At 40.2% G+C, this 27,787-nt stretch overlaps 1 protein-coding gene across 3 annotated transcripts in view; it reads right to left on the bottom strand.

Annotated features, from left to right (window-relative positions):
* Positions 1 to 27,787, bottom strand: part of nbas (NBAS subunit of NRZ tethering complex) — a 156,315-nt gene that overhangs the window by 121,227 nt on the left and 7,301 nt on the right. For all 3 annotated transcript variants that reach the window (XM_062437119.1, XM_062437120.1, XM_062437122.1), the window contains exons 7-19: positions 22,424 to 22,557; positions 20,970 to 21,103; positions 18,659 to 18,757; positions 16,866 to 17,004; positions 16,702 to 16,767; positions 16,485 to 16,613; positions 16,003 to 16,066; positions 15,272 to 15,465; positions 13,500 to 13,775; positions 8,759 to 8,884; positions 8,274 to 8,425; positions 7,991 to 8,128; positions 2,032 to 2,110 (exon numbers count right to left, since the gene is read on the bottom strand). In XM_062437119.1, coding sequence (XP_062293103.1) covers positions 2,032 to 2,110; positions 7,991 to 8,128; positions 8,274 to 8,425; positions 8,759 to 8,884; positions 13,500 to 13,775; positions 15,272 to 15,465; positions 16,003 to 16,066; positions 16,485 to 16,613; positions 16,702 to 16,767; positions 16,866 to 17,004; positions 18,659 to 18,757; positions 20,970 to 21,103; positions 22,424 to 22,557 — 1,730 coding nt within the window. The remainder of the gene's footprint in view (positions 1 to 2,031; positions 2,111 to 7,990; positions 8,129 to 8,273; positions 8,426 to 8,758; positions 8,885 to 13,499; positions 13,776 to 15,271; positions 15,466 to 16,002; positions 16,067 to 16,484; positions 16,614 to 16,701; positions 16,768 to 16,865; positions 17,005 to 18,658; positions 18,758 to 20,969; positions 21,104 to 22,423; positions 22,558 to 27,787) is intronic.

Raw genomic sequence — 27,787 nt, 5'->3', positions numbered from 1 at the left:
TGGGTAGAAAGTCAAACTAAAGATGAGAGGAAAAGAGCAAGTAGAAGATGTGACTGCAAATGAATGCACTGAGGCAAAGTCAACAGAGACGCTATTTAACTTTCTAGCATACAGCTGTCTTGTCCTTTTAGTTGGGGCCATTTGAGGAAGATACGAGTGTGTGCGTGTGGAAGGGTGTGCACACGCATATGTCAGGAGGGAATATTTGTTGTCCTGGCCTTTGGCACAGATGGATTTATTTGTGTCTATGTGTATAAAATCCTCTGTAGCATCCCTATTACCAGTGTGTGTGTGTGTGTGTGTGTGTGTGTGTGTGTGTGTGTGTGTGTGTGTGTGTGTGTGTGTGTGTGTGTGTGTCTGATGGATAGCCTCTGAATGGGCCATATGCAGACAGAGCCAGCCCAAGTTGGGATGATAAAACCCTTAATATCATATTCATAGACAGCCAGGGAAAATGGATTGGGGCAAAAATAATCTGACGAGTGCTGCAGTTACCATGACAATGTCCGAATAAAGAGACACGTCATTCTGTCTGAGTTGAATATCTGGCAGGATAAAATCTCATCTTTCCTCTCCTGCGTGTGAAAAAGTGTGGCTCTGTTCATTTGTCATTTATTGACGAAGAAAAAGGTGTGTGTGTTAACATTATTCGTCATAAATCTGAAATCCAGAGTTAAGTAGTTGCCGGTGTCAAAGTAACACTTTATGCATGTATCCATCTTTGCAGCACTGATTCTTCTACACTGTGGAGCTATTATTAATATTGTATTAAAAAACCCTACTTCCATATGTTCAAATAAGGCTCATTTGTCTCTCAGCTAGGTTGATTCCTTTATTTACATACTTAAAATGCGTCTCACACAAGTATGTTTAACAGCTTTTTCAATATTTTTAATGGGATTAGTCGGGTTAAGAGAGAGTGTCAATAGTGGACAGATGAGAAAAGCCTCTGTGCTTTGGGGGGATTGAATATGAAAGGAGAAAGTATGGTTTGCAAATGGGAAGCCAACTAAGGAATGAAGACTGTTAAACAAAAAAATGAGATGAGCTTGTGTCCTATCTGCAATGGCCAACCGGTTCTTAAGTGACCCTTAAATTTAATATAATTTTAACAGTAGTTAAAAGTACTACAGCCTCAAAGAAAAAGGCTTAAATCTCCTGAGCTCAGTTTTCATAATGAGACATTAGTCTGGAAAACATTCATGCAGACTCCACTGAGCCTAAAGGCCCCAAGTTGGACCAATTGGCACAGAGAAGCAGTTTCAACAATGCTGACAACAGGAAGCACTGTATTTTTAAATTGCAATGAGCATCCTGTATGGTGCATGTCTCTGACTGGTTACAGATAATGCAAATAACTTTTGATGGCGATGCCTATGTTGCTTTGTTAGACCAGATTAAGTGGAACGGAATTCTGTGGGTCTCTTCCATTTTACATACGTAACACATGTATAGTGCACATTTATAGTGATTGTGTAGTTGTGACAGTGGTTAAAAGGCTTAAGGCTGCTGCTGCACTGTTCACTTCCAATATGACAATATGCTGCCAGTGTAGACTGTAGGTTACAATCATTTCTCAAATATTAGATTAAATTAGTTGATTAATGGATTAGCCATTCAACAGACAATTAATTGGCAACGATTTTGATAGTCAATTGCTTGTTTGAGTAAGTTAAGCAAAAAATAAAAAAAGAAAGTTGTTCATGCAGTGTTTGTTATTGTGTTATAGTGGGGATGACTACAGTGACAGCTGAAACTGATGTAGCCGCTTTACACTCTGTTTGTTCCATACTTTGGCTCTGGGAAAATGTGATAAGCATTTTTCACTATTTGCCGACCTTTTATAGACTAACAATTAATCATTTAATTTGGAAACTAACCATTAGTTTCAACACGAATTACACCTATTGAATTAAAACGGCAAATTATCGTATTTCTGTATGACTTCAAGTGATTTAAGAACCATGATTTCGAAGGATTCATTCAATGTACTATGATTAGGTACTAATGATGGTAGGTGATTGTCGTTACCTCGTATGTTGCCAGCCGGTCCAGGTAGGAGAGTAGTTTCAGTCGGCTCCGACACAACTCCTTCTGCTCCAGAGTCAGCCTAAGCATGCACATACACACACATATAAAACACTAATGAACACAGCATGCAGCATGCAAGCCAAATCACAACACATTACAATTGACATAAAATCTCCAATCTAAAACGTGACCTCGACAAGTCAAATTACAAGATCTGAATAGTCTTTTTATTTAACAACACTCAAACCAAACTCCATTCCGAGTCTACGCGCTGCACTAATACACACTCAAGCTTTAAATTAACTGTAAATTGACCCTATACAGTGTGCCCACAGGGAACCATATAACAATGCTTGGGGCTGGTGAATACAATACCACACAGTGCCCTCTAGACCTAATCATTTTCTAAGGGGAACAAATCAACTCCTTATGACCACAAGAACCCTTCAGTTGTTATGTATGGGATGTCAATGAGTTGACTGACTGCCCTATGAGAATCAAATCCATTTTCAATGCCATTTAATCATGACCATAAATTAAACTGGATGACCACAAACACCAAGGCACTAAGCTATATAGGATCAACCAACAATTCTATTACTCAAGGAATGCCCAACGGAGAGGAACCACAAGACTGCAAACTATTGCTAGTGGTCCGGTACGTCTCCTTGGTTCACACAAACTCAATGTAAAACAGAACCTTTTTTCACTAGATACTTAAAGATCCTCTCCATGCCAACCTTAAATCCACAAGGAAACAACCTGACCTGGCCAAAGCTCCCTAAAAAAACTTGGCCTGGATCAAGCACAGTATGACCACAGGGGAGCTGACCTCTCCACCGCTGTCTTAATCTATAATCCCTCATTACAGAGCATGCTATCAGGCCTCATCAGGGTTCCTATACACAGACTAACAGAGATTAACACTGGCTCAACACACTCTCTGGCACATCAAAGAGTGACGGCTTAGCACTCGTACAAGTGGTAATTATTGCTTTGCTCTGCCTCTTCAGAGCAAAGTAAGCAAAGTGGAAGAGGGGCGGCAAGGGAGAGAAGGAGCGGAGATGAGATGAGATGTTAGAAAGCTATTTCACACGTTTGTTGTTTTTCCTCTGGATTATCAAATGATGGCTCCATCATAAATTAAAAATAAACAAAATGGTTGGTCTACTTCAGAATAAAAAACATGAAGATATTTTTCCTTCTTAATTTGGTTTACTTAGGTTTAAACTTATTTATTGAATGCAAGAATATTTATCAAATCAAATCTGTAGAAGCACTTTTTTTTGGCCATGCTTGAGGCATTGGTTTAGGGGGTGGGGGCGTTGCCATTCATGGTTCCAAAACAATGTATCCTAATGACATTGGTGTTCGCTACATTTGTAGTTTTGAGTATTAGATAGAGAAACTATTAGATGGAGTGTCATGCAATGTGATATAGACATCCATATCCCACTCACGATTAAATGTAATAACCTGGAAATCCCTTAATTTTTCATCTGGCACGTCAGTCATTGATTAAAGGCCTAATATTTTTGTCATGAGTGTAATTACCTGAACAACACCAGGGAGATACAGTGTATTGTGGAAAAGGAATGGCCACAAACAGGTTAGAGGTGGATAAATGTTCAATTCGGGTCCACATCTCTTGCTTTTAAATTGCTATTCCTAGTACTGAATTCCACTGAGGTGCAGGATAAACATTGTGTAGTGCACTGTTACACATACAAATGTGCGACCTGGCTGTACACAAAAAGGGGAGCAGTGTTTCTGCCTTTGTAAAGGTTTACAGTATATTGGTTCCCTGAATTGCCCTTACATTAAACAGTGACTCAAGGGAGAAACATGGTTAAGAGAGGGCCAGAATGAACATAAACACTGCGATGCATCCAAATGGAGATTGCAGGCTGGACAGTTAAGTCTGTTGTGTAGGACTGATCTAACACAACAGATCTAACTGTCCAGCCTCCATATTTACAATAATGTAAAGAGACTGGACCCTGATTGCTTCAAGGTGTGTGTGTGTGTGTGTGTGTGTGTGTGTGTGTGTGTGTGTGTGTGTGTGTGTGTGTGTGTGTGTGTGTGTGTGTGTGTGTGTGTGTGTGTGCACACGTGTGCACAGAGATGCAGTGTGTGATAAAAATGATTATCACACAATGAGAGAGACAAAATTGGACTGCATAAATTGACACAAAAAAACCCCCAACACATCGGCTCAAGCCTTCACATGCTCGAGGTAACACAGTATATGTGCACACATACACACACACACACACAAACATATACACGTGACCAGTGCTGGAGCAAATGAGAAAATGAGACTTCTGATTGAGGTCTGAATCAGATCAGATAAGGACATAAACACCTTGCAGCAAACTGCACTCTCATCTTCACACCCCTTCCACTCTCTCTATCACAAACACACACACACACACACACACACACACACACACACCACAACTGATGTATTGTCCATCTTGTTATTGTATGCAGAAAGTCAAAGCAGCATGGTGGATTTTGAATTACACTTTAATATGAACATAAACTGACGAGAGGAAACTAAACGATAAAATTGCCTGCATATTGTCAAAACTACGGAAGCCAATATTGGCTGTGCTTGCAATTATGTTTTTTAGTGCCGTTACTTTGAGATCAGGAATTAATCATTCCCTTATCTCAAGAAAATGTGTTATCTTGAGATAATGAGATAATCAATCAGTTATCATGGGAAAACAATAGGTCATTTCCTTTTAGTATTGTAATGTTAATCAAAGATCAGGAGTGCCATGCCAGCATTAGTAATGGGAGACACAAAGCTTTCTTTTTGTGTTGTAAATTGTTCAGTTTCAAAGCATTTGATACCGTCAAGATAGCAACATCTACTGGGCAACTTTGTTGCTCACTGACACGCACAGATATTGTCTTTTTTTACATTGCTTTTATAAGTAAGGATTCAGGGCAAGTTGTAAAAAACATGTAAAATGTTGTAGTTGTAAACACACCATTGACATTGGATGTTTTCTCTCATATGTTCATTCAAATGAACCAGGCACTCATTTTCGAGTTTTCCATAATTATCCCATGATCACGAGAAATCAAAAGTCGTCTTTTGCCTTCGTAAGATAATGAGATAAATTAACCAGTTATCAGGAGAAAATTAGGTTTGTTATCTCAGGATCACGAGATAATCAATTTGTGATCTTGAGATAACGGTATTTAAAAAATAATAGCAAGGGCCGGTTTCAGGTTCCGTACAATACAACTGCTTTAAAACATGCAAGACACTGACCTATTACATGACAACTACTGTAAAAATACAAAGTAATAACCAAGTCCTGAGGAAGTTTGTATTTTATGTGTCATTACTTTTCAGGATAAGTGAATGCTCTGCAAGTGCAACACATTGCATAAGGTAGTAAAAGTGGTAGTTACAGGAGAAATGCATGTTTAAAAATGGAAGAGAGGCCAGAGTGGTACATAAACATTCTTCTTTTTATCAGGTGCTTTAAAAAATCTGTAGGTGCTGAGAGCTGAAATGAACTTCTAACAGCATCTTACAGCAAGAGTTCATTTGCTTGTCAAATTGCCTTAATTATTGAAAATGTGATTCTCTCCGAGACAACAACAGTCAATAACATGCTTTAAGAGCGACTTCCAAAAGTTATTTTTGCTCTTTTTAACTCAAAAGTAATCAGTGTGATTAAGAATAATCACCAATAACTTTGGTTCACTGTAGTGACTGATTTTTTTTTTTTTAAGTCTGGTGGATTCATTTCTCTCATTCATGCACAATCGACCTCAAAATGAGATGTGACAGTCAGGAGTTAAATACAGTCCATATCTATACACAAGAGCCTTCACACACACGTGCACACAGACACACTGGGATGTACTCAGAGCAGATGTGATCGATACCGAGCCATTTCTGTAATGGTGGTGTAGTTAAAAAAAAATTAAGAGAATTATTATGCGTCTCTGGCCTCTGCCGCAGGCCTCAAGGCACCATGGTTAGATCCATTAGTAAGGGGCTTCTCTGCACCCAAACACACGCACATACACAAATATGTATAAACACATTTTGGGGACATGTGTATGAGCTGCCAGGCAGACACCCTGACTCAGAGATAAAGAAGAAAAATAGGAATATTTAAAGAAGGCAATTCACTGACAATTTAATGTAATGGTTTCTTTAATGTTGGCAAATTATTGATTTTTTTACTCCACTCTTCTATATTTTTCATAGCCTTAATCTTTACTTTATCCAGTAAGGACTACACGTTTGCAATAAAGCTAAACAGCTTTACTGCAAATTGAGCTAAAAAGAAAGAAAATCAAATGAGCAAAAAGAAAGAGGGAACTGAAGAGGGGAGGTATTATACTTTTTGGTCTCTCATTCAAATGCAGACTGGAGGCTCACTGGTTTAGTATCTGAAGTGAGAAGAACAATAGAGAGAGCCCAATCCAGCAACTGAAGCTTGAAATACCTATATGCACAATGCTTGCTTGCATAAACACAGTACACAGATGCATTTTAAATGTGCATTGTTTATTTCAGTATATGCATATTCCCTTCAGTCATTATAATGGAATGTTTCATAATACGGGGTAAGCTATTGTGTGTGTGTGTGTGTGTGTGTGTGTGTGTGTGTGTGTGTGTGTGTGTGTGTGTGTGTGTGTGTGTGTGTGTGTGTGTGTGTGTGTGTGTGTGTGTGTGTGTGTGTGTGTGTGTGTGTGTGTGTGTGTGTGTGTTTGTATGAGGAGTGATTAGTGATCACTAAAGGGTTTTTCATTAGTCTTTCCCTGGGCACTTAACAACAAAGGCATAAATTACCTCCAGCAGATTACCCACTAATCTCCGCCAACGCTTTCTCCCCCTCTCTCCCCCTCATCCTCATTAATGTCCCTGCCTTTATGATCCCCTTTCCCGTCTGTGACCTAATCAAACAATCAGTGTTAAATTTGGCAGCCTGCTCACACATTTCTCCCTGGTTTTCTTGTCTGCACCTTCTCTGCAATCTCTTCTTTCTTTCACTTTCAACAAAATCCCATTCTGGTCGTTACGCCACATCATTACAGTGATAGCGGGAATAAAAATAATGGCTTAATTTAAGCTTTATAAACAGTGGGCAAAAACCCTGCTGACAAGGCAACTTACATGGTTCAGCATCAGGTTCCCCTCGTGGGATTTTAACCGCCCACCCAACAGCTGTTACTGAGAGTCAGAAGCTGGTGTTGCGTCATGTTGTTTCAGATGCTTTTCTTAAAAGTTTAGTGAAAAATTATACGCCCGTCTCCAAAGAAGTACCATTCTGTAACAGGATTATATGTATGAAATTAGGGCTTCAGAAACTTGCCCAGGAACACTTAAAAGGGCATTCAGCTGATTTTACACATAAAAATCAGTTTACATTTCACAAGTATTTCTCAGCGTGTGAAAACAGTTGCATAATGTCTTCGATGGCCTGAGAGGACCTTTCTCAACAGTGATAAAATAACCTTAGATGATGTCATTACGTTATTTTGAGTCGGCCTTGTAGACTTTAGATTTTTAAAATAAGGTTTGCATCACTAACCGGTGGTCTGGGGTTCAATAGATATCTTTGTTACCAGTATGGGTGTTATGATAGAGAATTATGGGAAATCTAGGAATCTGTGTTTTTGAAGCATCACTCATACGAGGGTTTAATTTTAGGATTTCTTTTTTTTTCTTTTTACAAGTCTCCCAAAATTCTAAAAGTGCAAAACTAAATGATTGGAGTTCTTTTTTAAGTCTTGGTCCTCCAGCTGGTGATGATCTCTCTAACTTCCAGCCTGCCCTGGTGATTTTGTTCAAATAAATCCTCTCTTATGTTCAGAACTTTGACAGCGTTTCTGTCTACTTTGATTCTCTGTGTTCATCTGCTGTCTAGCTGATTCACTGAGCTGACTACGCTACACTACACTATGACAGGCAGTGTACCTGCTGAAGTCGACTTTGGCCAGCAGCTCTTGTCTCTTCTTGTTTTCCTTCTCCTTCTTCATCTCCAGCTCCTCGTTGTCTGACAGCATGTCTTCATATGGGAGGTCATCCAGGTCAACATCACCAGGCATAATAAACCTGAGAGATGGCAGTAAAGTCACACACACATAAAGATTAACATGTACGAACGCAATGAGGCAAATATACACTGACAAAAATCCATTGTCATTTACAGACTTATGCATGTGCAGGAAGCACATTAGTGTGTGCTTGCATTCTCTACCTGCCCCCATCTTCTCTGTTTCCTATGGCTATGAGTGCTTCAAGGTCCGTTCCCTTCAGGCCATACTGCAGCAGCTCCTTGGCTGCATCAACATTCTCTGGGACGCGCTCCACACATTCATGCAGCACCCACGAACGCTTGCGGATCTTGCTCTGGGTGGGATGTAAGGAATGGAAGCAGAGGGAATGAGTTTAGAAGAAATGATGGGGTAAAATGAAATACAGAATTAGGAAGGGAGGGTGTGAAAATTTGCTACAAATTGGTTAAAATTATGTGTGAAATAGAGTAAGGGGGCTGTGCTGCACTTAAATGCGTGCTATGCCCCCACTCACCCACACACATATCCTGTATATTTCCTATCAGACGTTTCATACAAAACAACAAAACTCTGATACCACTCTTTACATCTCTCTCCTGATAACCATCCCACCTCCTCCTTTCCTCATTTCCTCATATCCATCACTCTCTTTACTTCTATCTCTTACCAGATAATCTTGTATCGACGCGATGCTGACGGTACTCTTCCTCCACTGTCTTTGGTAGACTAGGTCAGAGTCCAGATTATACGCTTGTGCAAGCGACAAGGCTTCACCATATTCCTCATTGTCAATCTGTGGGATAAGAAAATGCACACAATACACAGTAATGCGGATATGAGCAAAGTACAAGCAGGATTTATTTGCACCAAGGTGACATCAACTAACTAACTAACATTAATTTGTAGATGATGCAGACAACTGCTTGTGAAATGAAAGGAACAACCCAGCTGATGAAGAGCTTGTCCAGGAATTAAGCAGACAACAATTTTAATTAAGGAACACAGATAGTTTTCTGATGTAAAATTGAAGTTGGGTACAAAAAACAAAACTATAAAACAGCTTTTTATATTCTGTGAGGTATATTTAGGTTTTTTTGTTTCATCCTATTAGTGTCCCAAGGGTATTTTTACCGATTCAATCTCCATGCACTGTGGTCCTAAACAGAATACATCGTTTAAATGCATTAAATGAATTCAAAGCACATAGTATTAAAACCAAATATCTATGGAAAAAAAGCACAGGCGAGAGAAAAGTCCAAGGACCCATTTTCCATCACACTGAAGGACAAAGACACCAAGGTTTGAATAAACCTGTGCACAAGCACTGGCACTTCTGAAATCCTGAGTGTGCACACTGAATATTCAAAGCCTGAATAGGAACAGCTCAAACATGCAGATTTCAATCTGTGTAGGAAAGCAACACAGTCTGAATTGAGTTTGCAATGGAAGGATAAGGGAATGGCCAAAAGGGAATGAAATATTTGGGAATATATGAAGAATATAGAAAATTAAATAGAGTGAGAAAACCCAAAGGAGGAATCAAGAGTACATATTGGAACTCAAAATTAAATAAAGTACAATAAAAAAGAAGACTTAACGACTACAGTCACACCAGTGGCTCTGTGAAGCTGTACTCAGAAACAGCTGTGCTTTGGTCTACATGCTAGCATTAACATGCTCATAATGACGATGCTAATTGTTAGCAGGTACAATGTTTGGCTTGTTCATCATCTTAGTGTGCGTGTTAGCTAACATTTGCTATTTAGCTCTAAACACAACTATACAGGTGAGACTGAGGGAAATGTCAATAGTTTTTTCTGGCATTTGATGGTCAATGTACTGGAGGGTATGATCTGATGATGCCATTTTTATTTTGAGCTTCTTAGCATGCTGACTTTAACATTTAGCTCAAAGGACAGGGGTGTATAGAGCTGTTAGCGTGGCTTGTCTACTTCATAGTCTTGTTAGCATATATTTTGTAGTAGTAGTGGCTGTTCTTATCATTATTAATATTATTATAAATATGCCCTGGGTTAGACATCAAAACATAATGATGCTAAAAGAAGGCATTGTGTTATATCAGTGTCATTCAACAACAGCATGACACTTTAGTTTACACTGGCCCACTTAATGTCTGTGAAACTATGTGTGTGTGTGTGTGTGTGTGTGTGTGTGTGTGTGTGTGTGTGTGTGTGTGTGTGTGTGTGTGTGTGTGTGTGTGTGTGTGTGTGTGTGTGTGTGTGTGTGTGTGTGTGTGTGTGCAAATACACTGAGTGACACACACACACATTGAGTATCCATCTCTTTCTGTGTGTAGGAGTATAAAGCAACACATTAGCCAGACTGTGGTTCCTCGAGGGCAATAAGAACCCCACACAGTTAAACCTCACGTAGGAGGACATCAAAAACAGCTTCTTTCTCTCTCCGGATTCAGCTAATAAAACTGTTAGCAGCCCTGCCAGTGAGCTAAGTTACTCACACTGGCAGGGTTACGCCACCGAACGCACCATCAAACTCTTAAATACATGAAGAGCCTCTGACTTGAGGAAATAACCCCAAATCACTTGTTCTGGTCTATTCACAATCAATTGGACCACAAACCTCAACTGAGGTGAATCTCAGAGGAAAGATTAGGTCATTCCTGTTTCTGTGTGTGTGTGTGTGAGTGAGTGTGTGTGGTCTGTGTGTGTGTGCTTGTAGTATGGAAATTTCAAACCATAAAAATGTAATGTAAACATTATTATGCAAGGATTGACGTACAAGAAATCAAAGATGAATGCATACATGCATACAGACATACAGTCGACTTGATACACACATTCAGACAATACAGCCACCCCTCCTCCCTTCCACTCAAACGCCTACATACGGTACATGTGAACAGAAGAAAAAGAAGGAAAAAAACAATTCCAAAAGGAAAAGAGTGGCAGCAGCTGGGGAAGTGCTGCGGGTACCAAGTGTTAGAAAGAGATAATAATGATATATTACTTTGTAACTCTTCACTGTTAGGATTGATGGTGATGACTAATGGCATCTAATGATGATGACAATGATGAAGAAGGCAGTAGATGATGGGTCATAAAAATGACTGATGAACCATGCTCAAACTTGGGACCATTGAGAGCCGATACCACTCTCGCTGTGCTTTATGATAGAGCATGTTGTTGTCTTTGCTGCAATTTGTAGTGAGTAGCAACAACAGCCATATTTCTAATGCAGCAATTAGCATTTCAGAGAAACCCCTGGGACTGAGCAATAGCCTCAAAGCAGACTGAACATCTTGCTTGGTTTTCATTTCTCCTCAACAGCAGTCTGGAGCTGATCCAACAAAACAATAGCACTTTATTGAGCTGACACAGGATTTATTTAGTCGGAAACTGATTTTGCAGATCAGCCCGTTATAATGTTTTCATATGACGTCCTACAGTTGAAGTTTAATTAAAGCTAAAGTCAATGATTCTAATCAAATGCACTTTTTGTCAAATTCAGTAAATATCTCTCACAGTCAGCTAGCTGTCCGTTCTGTGTGCGCTAAAATAATCATTTTTTTAAAAACGGGTTCGTACACAGTACGGGGTCTGTAAATGGGCACAGAGCGAGCCATACAACACTACTCCAGCCCGTCAGCAGCAGGGGGTATTCATGCTCGTGCACAGAACAGGGGGAAGTCATCTGTCTGTGTGAGGACATTACAGTCTCCTGTCTCCAGCCCCTATTGAATGATGGGAGAGAGAGGCCAAGGCCGCCTCACACAGAAACAGAAAATAAATGCTTGTACTTTATTAAATGTATCAGCCCACAATGAATCGGAGACAGTCCTATGGAGACCCCCCCCTTTTTTTACACCCTGTGTCTGTTTCTGTCACAACAACAAGTTGAGTGAAAAGTGGGGAGGCTGCAGAGAGGCGGAGAGTGTGGACAAACTGTTGTGCTCACATGAGACACATTTTCTCTCTGTTTTGATAATGAGCGAGAAGAACAGAAGTGACTCTAGAGCTGACGCCTTGTTCTGAATTAAACCATATTTCTTTTTCGGCAGTTGCCTTAGCAATACGTGTCCATTCATTTGGGGGGGTGGAGCGTCTGAAGGTGCATGAAGGGAGCGGTGTACTTGTTTGGGTGTTTAGTTCAAATAACAACAATCTTTCTCCAGAATGACTGCCTCTGCCTTTAAAGGGTGAAAACAAATGAAGAATTTCATGGTAAATGAAATCCCCACTATTGAAGACAATTGACAGCTGCTCAAAAAAAAATCACTGGTATTATAGTGCATCTGACTTAAGTATAATTAGAAATTAGAAATTGAGCATCTTTGAAATATTAAATAGTGTTATCAATTTCTTTGCCACATTGAATTTATAACAGTATGGGACAGAGAGCTGCACATCAGCACTGTAATAGTTGTTTGTTTGCTGAGCTAAAAGAACATTCAATCCCAGACATGAATGTGTTCCTGCATGAACACCAATGAAAGCTTTTCTTGCCAAAGCACGTAAGTGTTTTGTTTGTGTGTGTGCCCCAATAAATAAGTAAACTGAACCTGAAAAGTGAAAAGTGACTTTATTTAACTGTACTCCCTCTCTTTTTTTCTTTGAGTTAAAAAATATTAAAATGGTCACAATGTCAATGCTAAAATATTGATCTTTGGCACGTACTGTTTATGTATACCCTTTAGTTTAACATGTTAGCATGGTAACATATGCTAATTAAGACAAAATAAAAAAGTGAAATAGATTGATGGTAATGTCATTAGTCCTGTTAGACAAGTTAAACATTTGACTTGATGACGTTAAATTCATCACTGAAGTTCATGAACACCTGCACTAAATTTCATAATAATCTTTTTAATAGTAGACGGAACTTTTTGACTCACATCACCAAAAAAGTCTAACCCTAACCATTAGGATACTTCGACTGGGAACCAGCCATCCTTAAAATGTATCCAAAACTACTGCAGTGCTAACAGTACTTGAGTTTCAAGGGAGTAGTGCCTCTCAGAATGACAAGTTTATTGTAAAGTGAACCGAAAACTGGGCAATAAATGAACCAGTGTTGAACTGCAACCATACAGCGGTCTCATTATACTGTCTTCCTCTGATCGAGCACTTTCAAAATTCAAAGCACTCCTACAGACAATAGGCTCAGGCCACAAAGCACATTTTCTAAAATTTGAAAAGGAAGGCACCAATAAAGTTGTCTGCATACATCCACCTGAATTCAGCTCTGACCCTGCCAGCTAAAGGGAATGTCAAGAGGAGCACTCAAAAAGCACATTGTGAAACAAAATCAAAGCTATTGCCAAAACCCACAAGTTTAGTGGTTGAAGTGAGTTAGGTTCTGCATCAGCAGGTAGTAGGTACACGAACACAAACAGTCCAGTCATTTACAAGTGTGTGTCGGCATCCTACCTTCCTCTGGTACAGTTCCTCTGGTGTTGTTGACCTCAGGCTGACAAGACGGTAGTTCTTGATTACAGTGCGGGGGCGCTTGCGTGGTGGAGCAAAGCGTTCCATCTCCGTCACATAATACAGACCCTGCTTGATGTAACCGAAGTAGCGAGCTTTGGCTGAGGACTCGTCATCTGAGTCAGAGTCCCCGCCATCATCGCCCTCCTCGTCCTCGCTGGCTCCGCCGCTCAGGTTGCTCTCGAGACGCCCACGCTTCTGGGCCAGCTTCACCTCACACTGTGGGTAAGAAAAACTATAGCATTAAAAATGGGATTAGAGATAAACAGACAGATGACAAAAGTGAAGATGAGGATGGAAGCAGAAAAAAATTATGTAGGTTTCAGTGATGCAGATGCAAAGAAGAATCAGTAAAAAGATAATATTAATAAGTGATTTAAATATATGTTTGAATGACACTATAAACATATGGCTTAGAATTGTTCATAAAGCCACGGTTGACATAAAGTTGTTTTTTTTTACATAAAAACACATTGTTCCCTTTGGCCTCAATCATAAACTGAAGGCTGCAAAACAGATGAGCACCCATTCCTGATGAGTGACACTGTCAGATTTACAACCTTTGCCCAGAATTCAATTCTGATGCTGAGGATGGACATTTCTCTGCCAGCAGGAAGTGATGAATGAAAAATGAATGCAATGCAGCACGGTTTACAACTAGCTGTGCTTAAGCTGGTAAACACACTTAATCAGCAGGCTGTCTGCACACAAAACAACAGCAAGGTCAAGCTCCTCAATAGAAAATCTAAATTCAAGCTGTCCAAAGTACTTTCTTCCACTTGTCTTGTCCTGTTCTCTAGTTTTGTGATTGCCTCAGTTGGGGGAAAAATTATTTGCCCATTTTTCATCTGTGCACTGCAGCAAGTCCTCATATATCCTACTGACACCCCTCTAGGTTTTAGCTCACTGGAGGAAAATCATGCCCAATCCAGCTGCTCTGCTCTCAGCCAAGGCTTATGAAACAATCTAGCACCTGTAAAACAATAAGTGCTTTAATTAATGAGGAGCAGAGAAGATGTACAGCACATGTACTTAAACACACAAGGTCCCATTACTCCATATCTATGGAAGCATACACTATACAAACACTATCTTCACACACAGCCCCATGTTCAAGGTAATTTCAACACACACAAACCCTCAGTTGTAGATACAGCTACAGAGACAACTACCCCCCACTCCACACTAAAGCGGGCTGATGAAACCTTTCCCAAAAGTTGGCAGTTGGCTCTCTCTCTCTCATTTTGTGTGCAATCAGATAAAATAATAAAAATGTAAGCGAAATACTGAAAAAAAGAGGAGGGTGATGGGATATCAGGGCCTTTGTGGGTGAATAAAGAATCAGGGATAGATATTTCATCATCACAGTTTTTTATATATTTTCATACACACTCACATATTGGCTGTACTAATGATCTCAGATCAATGCACACATTTGTGTCGACTTAACTGTACAACAGACTCTCCTTGCACATGAAACAGTGCACTTCAGTGTTTTTGATCTATAACAGATACAACAAAAAGAACAGACTGCAGCCTTCTGCACCCGTGAATTGACCCTCCTATTCTGCAATAAGCCTTTTTAAACCCCTGAAGTCTGACATCTATAATCTACAAACGATGCTCGCATGAGTCTCGCAAGCCGTACTGGAATTTACAAACTCCTCCCGCATCTTCAACCAACCACAAACACACACCACTGTCTTGACATTTACCTCGAGGCTGAGAAAGCCCCCATCATGTGCAGCGGTGACTCGAGGTGAGGGTTCGAACCATTCACAGGATTTGCCCAGAAGATTGCGGAGCGTCCTGACAGAGGAGACAGTGACAGAGCCAGAGCAGCGAGCGAGAATCAAAACGTTGTCACTCCACCAGTTCACGTCCTCCAGTGGGTAGTACTGCTCCTTATCTGGAAAAAGGTACGGAGAGACATAAGAGTAGTATTATAAATTGACCAAAGACAATAAAAAGGACAATCCTCATATTTAAACATGCATTGTGCTGTTACTAACCCTGCCTTATGGAATCACACACCCCATTAACTCTTTTAATCGGTTTCCTTCTCTACAAGATATTTACAAATGTGGGCATGTTTATTACGTGTCATGCATGAGATAAAGATTCCCACGCAGATCACTGTTTACACAAGCTGTCACAGCTGTCATTACTATTGGCCCAACAACAACAACAAAAAACTGCACAGTTGCGCAAATCAGCATACATGCAGACACATACAGGCAATTACACAAGCACAGAAATACACACTCACAGACATAGACACTAAAGGAGAAAATATCTGCTGGCCTTGGCATACAGTATGTAACTATGTCTAAATAACTGTATAATACAGTGAATAAAACATGTCAAAGATCATTCAATTGTATCCGCTGTGCACTGCCGTGTCAGCAATAAAGTCGGCTGTCTTGAGCCCTGCAGGCCAAACTACCTTTTATTTTTTTCCTTCTCTCCAGCGATGTCTTCCACTCTGGATTGATCTCCTCAAATCCTGGCTGCGGGGAGGACCGAAGGATGGAGGGACCAGAGAAGAAGGGAGGGAAACAAGAAGAAAGGGAGAGAGGGGGGGAGGAAATTAATCTGTTAACCCTGTTTACACTTACAGCAAGTACACACAGAGGCTCTGCCAGCTCAGATCAGCGGTGAAGCAGAACATACACAAACGCCGCACACACTGCAAAACATTCTGCGAATATAGGTTCTCCCAAAGCCATCTCACTTACTGGCGCACACACACACACTCATACACACACACACACACACAGGAGAGATATTACATTAATACAGTCAGTCAAGCATCTAATATACAAAATATTACCAGGATGCGCAACTGCAAGGCTCACCGGTATACTTTGCATTAGCAAAATCATGCATGCATACACAAACATACACACAAGTGGCTTAGAGGTGTACCTGTTGGTCTTGGCTCCATGTGGCCCTCTGTTTTAGCGAGGGGATGTCCCAGACAGACAGGCGACCAGAGAAGTGGATGACAGACAGCAGGGTGCCATCAGGGCTTAGACTCATGCGGAATACACCATCCTGGTCAACACAAATGCAAGGGCAGACATTTTTTTAATGAGGATAATGCTCACAATCTCAAATGAGGCAAACAGAAAGATAAAGTTACCTTTTCATCTCCTTGTCTGGGAAACAGCCTGAAGCTGGGGATCTTGAAGAAAGCTCTCTTCTGATTCTAAATGACGAGGAAAGTAGTTGACAATTGTGGGCATTTTTTTTTTTTACATTTGCATTAATTACTTGCGCATAGGTTTGTATGTGTGGTCTCCTCACCATATTGACATCATCCTCATAACTGGTGACCTGCTTGTAGTGCGGTGAACCAGACAGAGTCCTCCAGGCTGTGATGCCATAACAAGAGGCCTTGGATGTACTGTCGTCCCCCGACTCACATCCCCCCACCAGCAGCAATCTGGAAAACAAGCACAAACACTTGGTTCTCACCTCCACTATTGCTAACTGACAGATCAATTGACAATACATAACAAGAGCAGCAAATTAAGGTAGTGACTGTGAGGTCATCCTTCAGACTGGGTTCAAGCTGGGTTATCAGTGAGCATTCACACAGCACAAGTGCCATTTTAAGTGGTGGATTTAAAAAGTTGTTTACCAAAAGGTAAAAGTCTGGGTGCAATCAGTGGCTAAGCACAGTTAAGACACAAACAAAACTACAGTGACCTCAGTGATCTGTAGGTCTCCATACTCGTTGCAGTGAAACAGAACAGATGCGATCAGGAACTCGGGGGGGGGGGGGGGGGGGGTATTGATGAGGCAATGCTGTTCAGCTCAACAGTGCCCCCTGGTGCAGACAAAGTGGACATTTAGACGGAGCAAAAAGCTGAAGGTTACTTTGTCAAGTGACAAAAAGCTAATTCATGTTCAAATAGTGGCCCATGTTTGACTTTAAACATTTCCTTCTTTATAGTGTGATCCCATGGTTTCTGTAGAACAGACTACTTTTGCATATTCTTCACGTTCATATGTACATACAGTGCATTAACTCCCATCTGTAAATCTGATAATGGAAAGATCACAGTGTCTAACAGCACATCTGGAATCATTTCTGAAAATGTGCTATCCCATCTGTGCACCAGACAATATGAATAGCTACTTCCATAGAATCTACTTCAACCTGAACATGTTACACCTTCATTTATATACTGCATTTTTTTACATGTATGCTCAGCTTTCGAAACTTTGTTTTCTAATATTAAGTTTCTCACCTTTTTTTTCTCTCTGTATTCTATTCTCTCCGTTGCTGACCCAGTTTTCGCACAGGGATCATTAAAGTTTCATCTCATCTATCAGTTGGCAAACACTTGACAGTAGCTGCCAAAATCCATTAAGCTGCCAAACCAAGCTTCACCAGCCAAACTAAATCTAAATGGTATGTGCAGACGTGGGAAGCGTGGTGAAAACAGTAAGGTCACAGAGGGTGAGCCAGACATAATTAACTGAAACCTTTGAATGCTATGTGGTGAGGAAGGCCAAGGACATTCTGGACTGCCGTAGTATACTCCTGCAGGTGCTGCATTAAAATGATTGGTTCATTTATTCCTGAGTAATCCCCCAAGCCTTTTTCCATAATGTAGCACCTTATCCTTGTGCAAGACTGTCTGCAAAGAATCCTAATGTTGTGTGTTTTCACTGTATAACCAATCTACAAAGCAAGTTTTTCATATAAAGTGAGCTGTAGTGTCTGGCACAGTGATCAATAGAAAACACACTTTAATGAGCATATTGACAACATGTTAGTGTAAACTTGTTTTGCCCCTAAATGTCAAATGATGAAAGTGTTTGAAATCACTTGGGTGCTTTCAAATTATAATATCTGAGCTTTACATGCTATCTTATAGCATCATTTGTAATGATTTTAAGGATGAAATTGGATTGATGTATAAGGATGTCTGAATTTAACACTCTTGATGAAACGCTGCTCTAATAGATGTAGGCTTGAACTGTAGCGGCCAGAAGAGAAAATGAAATGTCTTGGGAATCATTATTTCAACTATGGTCCATAGGCACTACAAGTTGAAAGTGTGTTATGATGGTGACAATTAACTTACCGGTGGGCAGGGTGGTAAATAGCTGAGGTGATGCCACGAGAGTAGTGGGCAGAGAAACTAAAGCTGTGGTTCTCTTGGAAGTTCTGATTGGTTCCCACACTGAGAGAAAGAGAAAGAAAAAGAAAAAGATAAAGAGATAGAGAGAGATAGAGAGAGAGATAGAGAGAGAGACAGAGACAGAGACAGAGACAGAGACAGACAGAAGATAGAATATTGACAGATGATAAATCACCTATATTTGAACTCTGGCACATAAACAATCAAAACACCAAACAATCGTGTACAAAATCCTAATGGTGCAACAACCGCTTTGGGGAAGATGAGACATGAATATGAAATATTTAGTCTAATCTAAATTAAATTGGCACTGGAGGAGATGTCATGTAATTTATGTTTGGATATCTCACTGGGGAAATGTTTCCTTGCAATGTAAACTGTACAGAGAGGTAAAGAAAACAGAGGGGGAAAGAAAGACAGCACAAAGGAATGAGCTGAAAACTTCTTCATGTAGGTGATTATGGCACAGCAAAGCAGTTGTGTGCATGTGAAACACACTCACAAACACATAGAAGTACTGGTACAGAGAGCGAGAGAGAGCGAGAGAGAGAGAGAGAGAGAGAGAGAGACACAGAGAGAGAGAGACACAGAGAGAGAGACAGAAAGACAGAGAGAGAGAGACACACACACAGAGAGAGAGAAATGACTTACTGTCAAGTCTCGGCTCTAATACTGAATTCCTAATTCAAAGTGTTTAAGTGACAATATTGAAATGCAGTCATATGAGGAGGAAGAGTGAGTGTAAGCTCCAAACTGAAAATGAACCTTTAAAAACAAGCCAGCACTTTCTGAGTAAATCCGGTGCAAATGTCTCTTACATCTTAATTACCTACACACACACACACAAACACAAACACACACACACACACACACACACACACACACACACACACACACACACACACACACACACACACACACACACACACACACACACACACACACACACACACACACACACACACACACACACACACACACACACACACACACACACACACACACACACACACACACACGGCTTCAAAGGCAGCTAACACCATTTATCTGCCTGTAATAGAAAAATAAATCAGCGTTTTTCTCCGTCCTCAGCATATATCACTACAGTGCGCTCGCTGGATTGAAGGGAAGTCATAGAGAGTGGGACATCGCTCTGATCAAGATTCAACTCGCATGCACAATCTCATCCTGTGTCTTGGAGTGTCAGTGCAACGAGGCTTGGTGTGACTGCAGCAATCATGCAGAATCAAATTGGAAATAAAATAATAAAATAATGCGATATTAAATGATGCTAAATTAATAGGGAAGTTGTGGGACTGTTGGAGGCAGGCACACACACAATCAGATGTCATTAATCAAATATTCAAAATGTGATTGAGTAAGGATTGGCAAGCCAGGGAATTGGTATTCAGAAAGAAATGTCACTCCCCTCAACATTTACATATAAAGGTTAAAATATACAGAACATGCATTTAAAGCAGCTCAGGATGGTTGTAGGTGAAAAATCCTCGAAATTGTTACAGAAATAAACTGCTAATAAACAGCCAGCTGATGAAAGTTTGCAGTTTAACATTTGAAATGACAGAAGTTGAAATAGCTGTTAAAATTGAAGTGCTAAAGATTCAGTTAAACTGTAAGCCCTGAATGACATTGAACTGCGCCAAAGCAAGTGTGATTACCAGTTGAAATGGAAGTGCAGTAAGGAGTTGAAACTTGAGTTGAAGCTCAAGCATTGAAAGGATTTGCAATATAAGTCAAAGTGTAGATGATGAATTGAGCTGGTTGAATCAGTTGAAGTGGCATGAAAGAAATCAGTGGAAGTTTAAGTGTCTGTCAACAAGCACTGAAGCATTAAAGAGAAAATGAAGCACATGGTCAAAATGTCAGTTGAAAAGATGAAAGCAGTTGAATTGTCAGTTGATGTGTAACCGATGAAAGCAGTTGAAGAACAAAAACTAGAAGACTAAGATTAAACTAAAAACTAAAATTGGTTGAGGAGTGTAAGATGATGGTAGTTGAAATGTCAGTTCTGTGTGTAAGTGGTAATAAAGCAGCTCAGAGTGATTCTAGGTGTCCAAGTGAACTGGCACCTGAAAAATCTAATATTTTTTATGATGACTTAAACTTTTATAATTCAGGGTTTCAGAACCACAATAGTACTTATTCTGATGTGCTAGTTAAGATATCATTACTAATGAGAGGGGGCTTTGAGGTACCAATTTCTCTGTGTAGTTGGAGAAGATTTCTTTCTCACCTGACTAAGTAGCTCTTGAGCCCGCCACCATATGTGATAACGAGCAGCTCGGCTGACCACTGAGTGCTGGCTGTGTACTCCAGGAACATCAGGCCTGCCACTGCACAACTGAAATCTCCAGGAAAACTCACCGCCTGGATCATGAGTGAGATGAGAAAAAAAGGGTTAGAGGTTATGTAAAAGTGACTGATGTAAACAGAGGAGGAAATCATAAGACTTAGAGAAACATGTATAATTATCTATCAGATTGTGCCCCCATCAAATTTTTACAAGGAAAAACAACAAAGATACAGCATACTCAATGTGTTTGATAAAGAACAGAAAAAAGACAGACAAAAAACATTAGACAAGAGAGAGAACGTGAAAGAGAGGTGACAAATTAGAACATTTTTATCTTTTTCATCCATGCACACTTTGTGTCAAATTGACTTTATCATTTTCTTCCAGAAATAGCAGCAAGTCACTGATGTGTGCACTTAACAGTGACAAACAAGAGAAACAGTACAGCAGAGCAGGGGGGTTGCTGATGGAAGTGTGCAGGCACACATGCTGTAGATGCATAACAGAGTGGTGATGCACTAAAGGAATGACGATCAGAGAATTTGAAAGATGAGTGTGGCTGGGGAGAAGGACGAGTGTCTGCACTCATCGCCTCAGACAGAGCGGATAAAGGAGTGGAAAGAATGATGGATAGAAAAGGAGGAATGAAAATATGTGGCATACAGAGGGCATTAAAGTGAGAGGGAAGAGCAAATGGACTTAAAATGGTAGCACAAAGCAAGCGACAGAAAAGAGGATCGGCGGAGGACTGGAGGTGCAGCAGGCGAGTGAAAAATTAAAAAGAGGTGGTAATAGAGATGGAGGGAAAAAGCAAGGGAAAATCTGAGCAAAGAAGGGAGACGAAAGCGAGATGTGCAGGACAAAAAGCAACAGACGATGGATGAGAAAGAAGTGACAGACAAAGACAGAGCAGAGGGGGTCTGACAAGGAGACAGGCAGCTCAAAGTGCCCTGTAAATGTGAGCTACAATGAAAGAGAAGAGCTGAGGCAAAGGCCCAATCAAGTCTGGAGGCAAGATATAGATGTCTCAATCCTCATAACTGTGGAACTCAAAGGTTTCAAATACAGTCAAAAATGCTTTTTGTCAGGACAGGAAACTACATTTGCCTAATTAAGTTTGTCTGATGCTTTCAATAAGAAACAAAACATCAGAATCATCCTGTGCAATACTTCCCACTGATAAATCATGGAAAGTTTATACACACATTCATATTAGATGCAACATAATGCAGGAAAATATGGAGATAATACTGAAAAGGAGCCAAATGAATGCTGGGTTTCCATATGCTAGGTTTAATCACTTACAATTAGTATCAATGCATGCACAAGAAATTAAAAAAGACACAAAAAGAGCTTAATGGGGGGAGAGGTTGTTTGATGTCTAGCATGATTACCGGAGGAATGACAAACAGTTCGCTGCCCATGAGGTCGAAAAGTCGCACGGTGCCGGTGCTGTCAGCATAGGCCAGCAGGGTACAGTCGTGGCTCCATGCCACCCTTCGCCATTGGGGGTTTGGGTCCTTTGGCACTGTACCAGACAAAAAAAAAAGAAAGCTTGAAATCTCATACAAACAGAACGCAGCGGAGAAAGCGAGACAAGAGATTCAGGGAGCCGAGGATTTCTTATTAAGCCAGATGAGAAAACTCTCTGTGAATAATCCCTGGTGTTCTGTGGTGTGCCGATGATGAATACAGATGGGAGAAGAAGGATAAAGCTAATGCCATACATCAACACAGTGTGTCTAAGGACCTATCCAATTCATCTATGAAGGATAGTTAGAGTAATACGTCTCAATAATTGTCTCTCGAAGACACGCACACACATATCCACACGCACACCCATTGTGTGGGGGGGGTGACTAAAAGAGAGACAGAGAGAAAGGGGGAGGAGAGCGGAGATCATAAATCCAGCTTTTATTGAAGTATAGGCTTCTGTTTTACCAATCTGCTGGCTCAGCAGTGCTGTGAGTGTAACCATATCGCTATGATAAAGCACCCCCTGCCTGCTGGCACTTTCTCAAGGATTCGCTGTCATACGTCCCTCTGATAGAGGAGCTGGGACAGTCTGGCCAGCCTCTGATCCTCACTCTTTTTTGATTATCTTTAAACAACGTGCACAAACTATGTGCTGTGTACAAGAACACCAAATGGCCAAAGTGTCAAATAACAAGGTAGAAGTAATCCCTGTGAGCAAAAAGCACCAGCTTCAAACTGCTTTGAATGCTCGGTTTCCAACATTTTTTCTACTTTCAGCCCAAGCCGGTGTCGACACGTTACAGATTTCTTTATATGATCATCTGCTCCATACGCAGTGTGAGTTCACTGCTCCACTCAGCTAACACTGTGGCATTTTTCCAGTGTTTTGAGGGTAGTCACGCCAAGACTCGGGTCGAGTTACACAACACAGCAAATTAAAATCAGTGTGCTGGTCGTCTCTGCACTATTTCTAATTGATCCGCTGAACAAATAGCTCCAAATATGTCCATATGTTGTTGTGTCGACTGGTTTCTAGCACTGCTAACCAAGCTCTACTAATTCAGTAAGAAACACATTGAATTTACTCAAATTTTTTCTTGTTATTTAATCCTTTCAAAGTTTTCAATATGAAGCAGTAAAGCGGGAAATATTGGGTTTGCATCAGCGGTAACTTAACATAACACTGATAAGGCTGCCTCATTGGGAGGGGCGCCTTAAAGAGACAGGAGCTAAAACTGCCTGTTAAGAGACAGAGGCTCCACTAAGGGGCTGCACAAAGGACCAGCATAAGACAATGTTTTAAATCGTGAATCATGCAAAGCTATTCAAGTGGGGTCCCAGACTAAAAATATCCAGCTGGAAATGACCATAATAGGTCTCCTTTATTTCTTCAATTTTTAAATTCAGTTAGACATAACCTTTAGCACAGACTCAGATTTGACGAACAGTGTGAAACATAATATGCCACCAGGGGTGCTGTGCCTGCTAAGCAATAAAGTTATGAAAAGGAAGGTATGTTTTTGTTGATATCACATAACAGTGCTATTGGCGTTATTGTATTGAATTTCTTGGATGAGGAACGCTGCTGTAACCCCTTGTGGGCAATACCGCAAACGAATGGAGGCGTTGGATATTGTATGACTAGAATTTTAAATGAAGAACAAAGGGAAAGAGGTGGGAGGCGAGACAGACAAAGAGAGAGAATGAGAGAAAGAGAGAGGCGTTGAAAGAGAGAAGGAGAAACAATGAATCTGACACCCACTGAGAGAAATAATAGCTCTCCAAATTTTAAGGCCTAAGTATCAGAGAGCACCTCAGGAAGTAGGCAATTTAACACACCTTTGAGACTTTCAGCTGAGGAGGAGCAGACAAGAACATGCAGCCATTATGAGAGCCATAGGTACTAAGCACCGCCTCCTCGTTCGTTTGGCTCTTTTGCTTTCTATTTCAATCCCTTTTCTATTTCACTCTCACACTGCCTCCTTCCCTATCTCGTTCCCATTATGAATTGTATACAGTGTGTTGTTCTGCAGCGGAAAGGGCTCCATTTCCACATAGATGGCTTTTTTGGGGAGCTGGAAAATTGGATGCTACTGTCCTGTTTTTATTTTTTCTCTCTCCTGAAGAAGCCGGGGGCATAAGTTGGGGAGAATTACACCCGATGACCCAATAGAAGCCTTCTATCTAAAGCCTTGCAGATGCATTCATCAGAGCTCAACACTTATGAATTATGTACGGGGGTGGGAGGCGAGTCCTCTATAACAGGAGCAGATAGATAGAAGGGAGAAAGAGAAAAGAGACAGAGAGTGAAACACAGGTGTGGAAGCAAGGAACACGCACAAGGATGCACACACGTGAGCGCATGCACGAGCAGAAATGAGGGAATGAACACACGCATTCATGCACACGCTCCTCCATTAAAAGCAAATGCCATTAAAGGCAGGATCACAGCAAAATCCATTAGGACAAATCTCCGTGAAATGAAATGAAGTAAAAATAAAATGAAAAGGAAAGATGAAATGGAATGAAAAATAGGACCGAGGTTGGGGTTTACACAGGCCCAGGGGCTACTGTTATCCACACAATGAACCATTAGAACAACGGGCCCACAATGACGGCTAGCCAGAGCGGAACAAATATAGTGTGAGAGAGAGATGGGTGGGAAAGATGATGAGAATGAGAAAAAGAATTTAGCAAAGGAGGGGGAAAAAGAGAAGGAAGGAGGCAAAATGTTGACAAAACCCAAACAAGTTTCAATCTGGACTATTTACTGATCACTGTTTAGGACAATGTTTGTGTATTTGTGAGAGTGCGTGCAGAAAAAGTGAAAAATGTGAAGAAAAAAAATTGAAGAAAGATCTTTTTATTTTTAGTTTCAATTATCCACAACATGTGGCATTTTTATCCAATATCAGACCCTTCCTTTCTTTTTCTTTTTTACTTAAGTTTGACTGTTTTCCATCTAGAACAAGACAAAGAACAAGCATATGCCATGCATAACATATCAAAACAACTCCAGATATCCCCGTTTCCATTCAGAGGCTGTAATGGTGTCTTACAAGTAGTCAATTTGTCCCATTTCTCAATAAATTCCTGTTGTTGAATTCTCAGTACATGTGTGAGTCTTTCCATATCAAATATAACCTCAACAGTGTTCAGGCAGTGTTTCTGAGTAAGAGAGTCCTCTTTGCACCATTTCCTGGAAATTGCCTTCTTGGTCGCCGCTAACAGAACTTTAACATGATATCGGTCTTCACATTGAACATTTTCCCTTGTCAGGTTGCTGAGATATAATACCACACATGTCTTTGGTCATTCATAACCCAATATTGCTTCGACTATCCCCATACATCATCCCAGTATTTTATCATTTCCATTCAACTGGATAACATGAGTGTGATTTGCATTTTTCTAAACCAGGTACCTAAACCAATCTCAGTTCTCCAAATTAAATTATTTATTTTTAAGAACTTTTAATTGTGCCCCTGTAATTTATTAGGCGTATTGATGTAATGCCCTTGTTTGCCAATTGTTCAAACCTGTCATCAAGGGTCCCTTTTTTAAATTTGGAGTCATAAGCCATCCTGCTCAAAACTGTAACCACCCTCTCCAAATTTCCATTTCTTAAACACTGTAAACCAAAGTTAATTTGGTGATTGGATCAAGCATTTTCTTCTTTTCCTGAAACATATTCCTATCACACTTTGGACATGGCATCCCTCTGTACTATGTTTAAAGCTTGCAGTGTAATAATTTTCTCAGAGATTTGATAGCGCCACCCCACCTTAGTCTTTGGGAACTTGAAAAGTTGTTTACTTTATTTTTTTTTGCTTTTTCCCCCTCCCAAACCACTCCACAAACTGTAACTCAGGTATTTCTATTGGCAGAGATTATAACAGATACAGAATTCTCTGTAACACATTCATCTTATTGATTTCTATCCTGGAGCTAAAGACTAGTGTAAGTACTGACCATCTTCTCATATCTTTTTCTGAATTTCCTGATTTAGAGCCTTATAATTAGAGCTATACAATTTTGTTATGTGTAATAATCACTCCTGGATGTTTTATTGCATTTTTTCCATCTGAAATCGTTTACTTGTTGAATAGCTTGTGATGGGGAATAATCTATCATTTATTCATGTGTTTTTGCCACATTGAGTTTGTAACATGAATAGTAATACGATTCTAACAATTTCATTAGTTTAGGGAGACAGATATTTAGTTGTTTTAAGTAGATTATCAGCGAATAATTCAGTTTTCTGTGCCTTTCACCTCCACCCCCTCAGTGCCTTCATCTTGTTGTATTGCTTGAGCCAAGGGTTCAATGAAAATCGCCAACAGAGCTGGTGATTTGCATTGATAGACAGCACCCATGTCTGATAGATCTTTCCAGCCTAAAGCAATTTGAAAGATTACCATTAATTTTTATTTTTGCCCTTGGAACTTGATAGAGTGCTTTAATACAGTTTACTGAGCCTGTATTGAAGAAAAATGTTTCGAAGCAGAGGTATAAAAACCTCTAGCAAACGCTGTTGAAGGGTTTTTCTTCATGTAAGCTAAGTAGCACTGCACTTTCTCCCTCTCTTTGTACTTCTTCAATTATTGAGTGTTTGGCGTCCCTTCATAAAAAGACAAAGAAGTTTTCTCTGCTCTTGGAGTGTTGTCAACAAAACTTCTTTTGCTTCAACGTTCCATGTCTTTAGCTCCTAAAATGCAAGTTTGAGCCTCACCAATACTTTTAGTTGCAGACCATAAAACCAAAACAATAAGCTTAAAGACACTAACATGTTCTGCAAAGTGAAGAGGAATTGAAAGGTAACATGATACTTCTCTGGGAGTTTATAGCTACTAGCAACACCTTTTACACTACACATAGAAATTTGACCCAAAAAAATGAAAACTTATTGATTAGTGCAAAAATTACATCTGTAAGAAAACATATGCAAAAGATATCAAGAAACATTTTCAGCTAAATGCTTATTTAACTCAGCTCTGTGTCATATGTTTAAAACCTCTCAACTTGCAGAAAGTTTGGGCTTCATCATTTTTAGATGGAGCAATTAAGACCGATGGAGCTGGCCATTTCAGCAGCTAATCAACCAATCAAAGCAATTTATTTTCAACAGCCACTATGAGGCTATGCTTAATGAGTGGCAATGTAGGGGATGAGGGTGATTATCTGTGTTGTTGTTAACAGCCACACTCACACATTCCAATTAGTTGCTATGATCGATGTTTCTCTTTGAAATAAACTCAAAGTAGATGAGCAAAAACAAAGAC

This window comes from Scomber scombrus, chromosome 17 (assembly GCF_963691925.1).
Source record: "Scomber scombrus chromosome 17, fScoSco1.1, whole genome shotgun sequence".
NCBI lineage: Eukaryota > Metazoa > Chordata > Actinopteri > Scombriformes > Scombridae > Scomber > Scomber scombrus.
The sequence above is the reverse complement of the archived record's forward strand: the minus strand, read 5'-3'. Positions and strand labels throughout refer to the sequence as shown.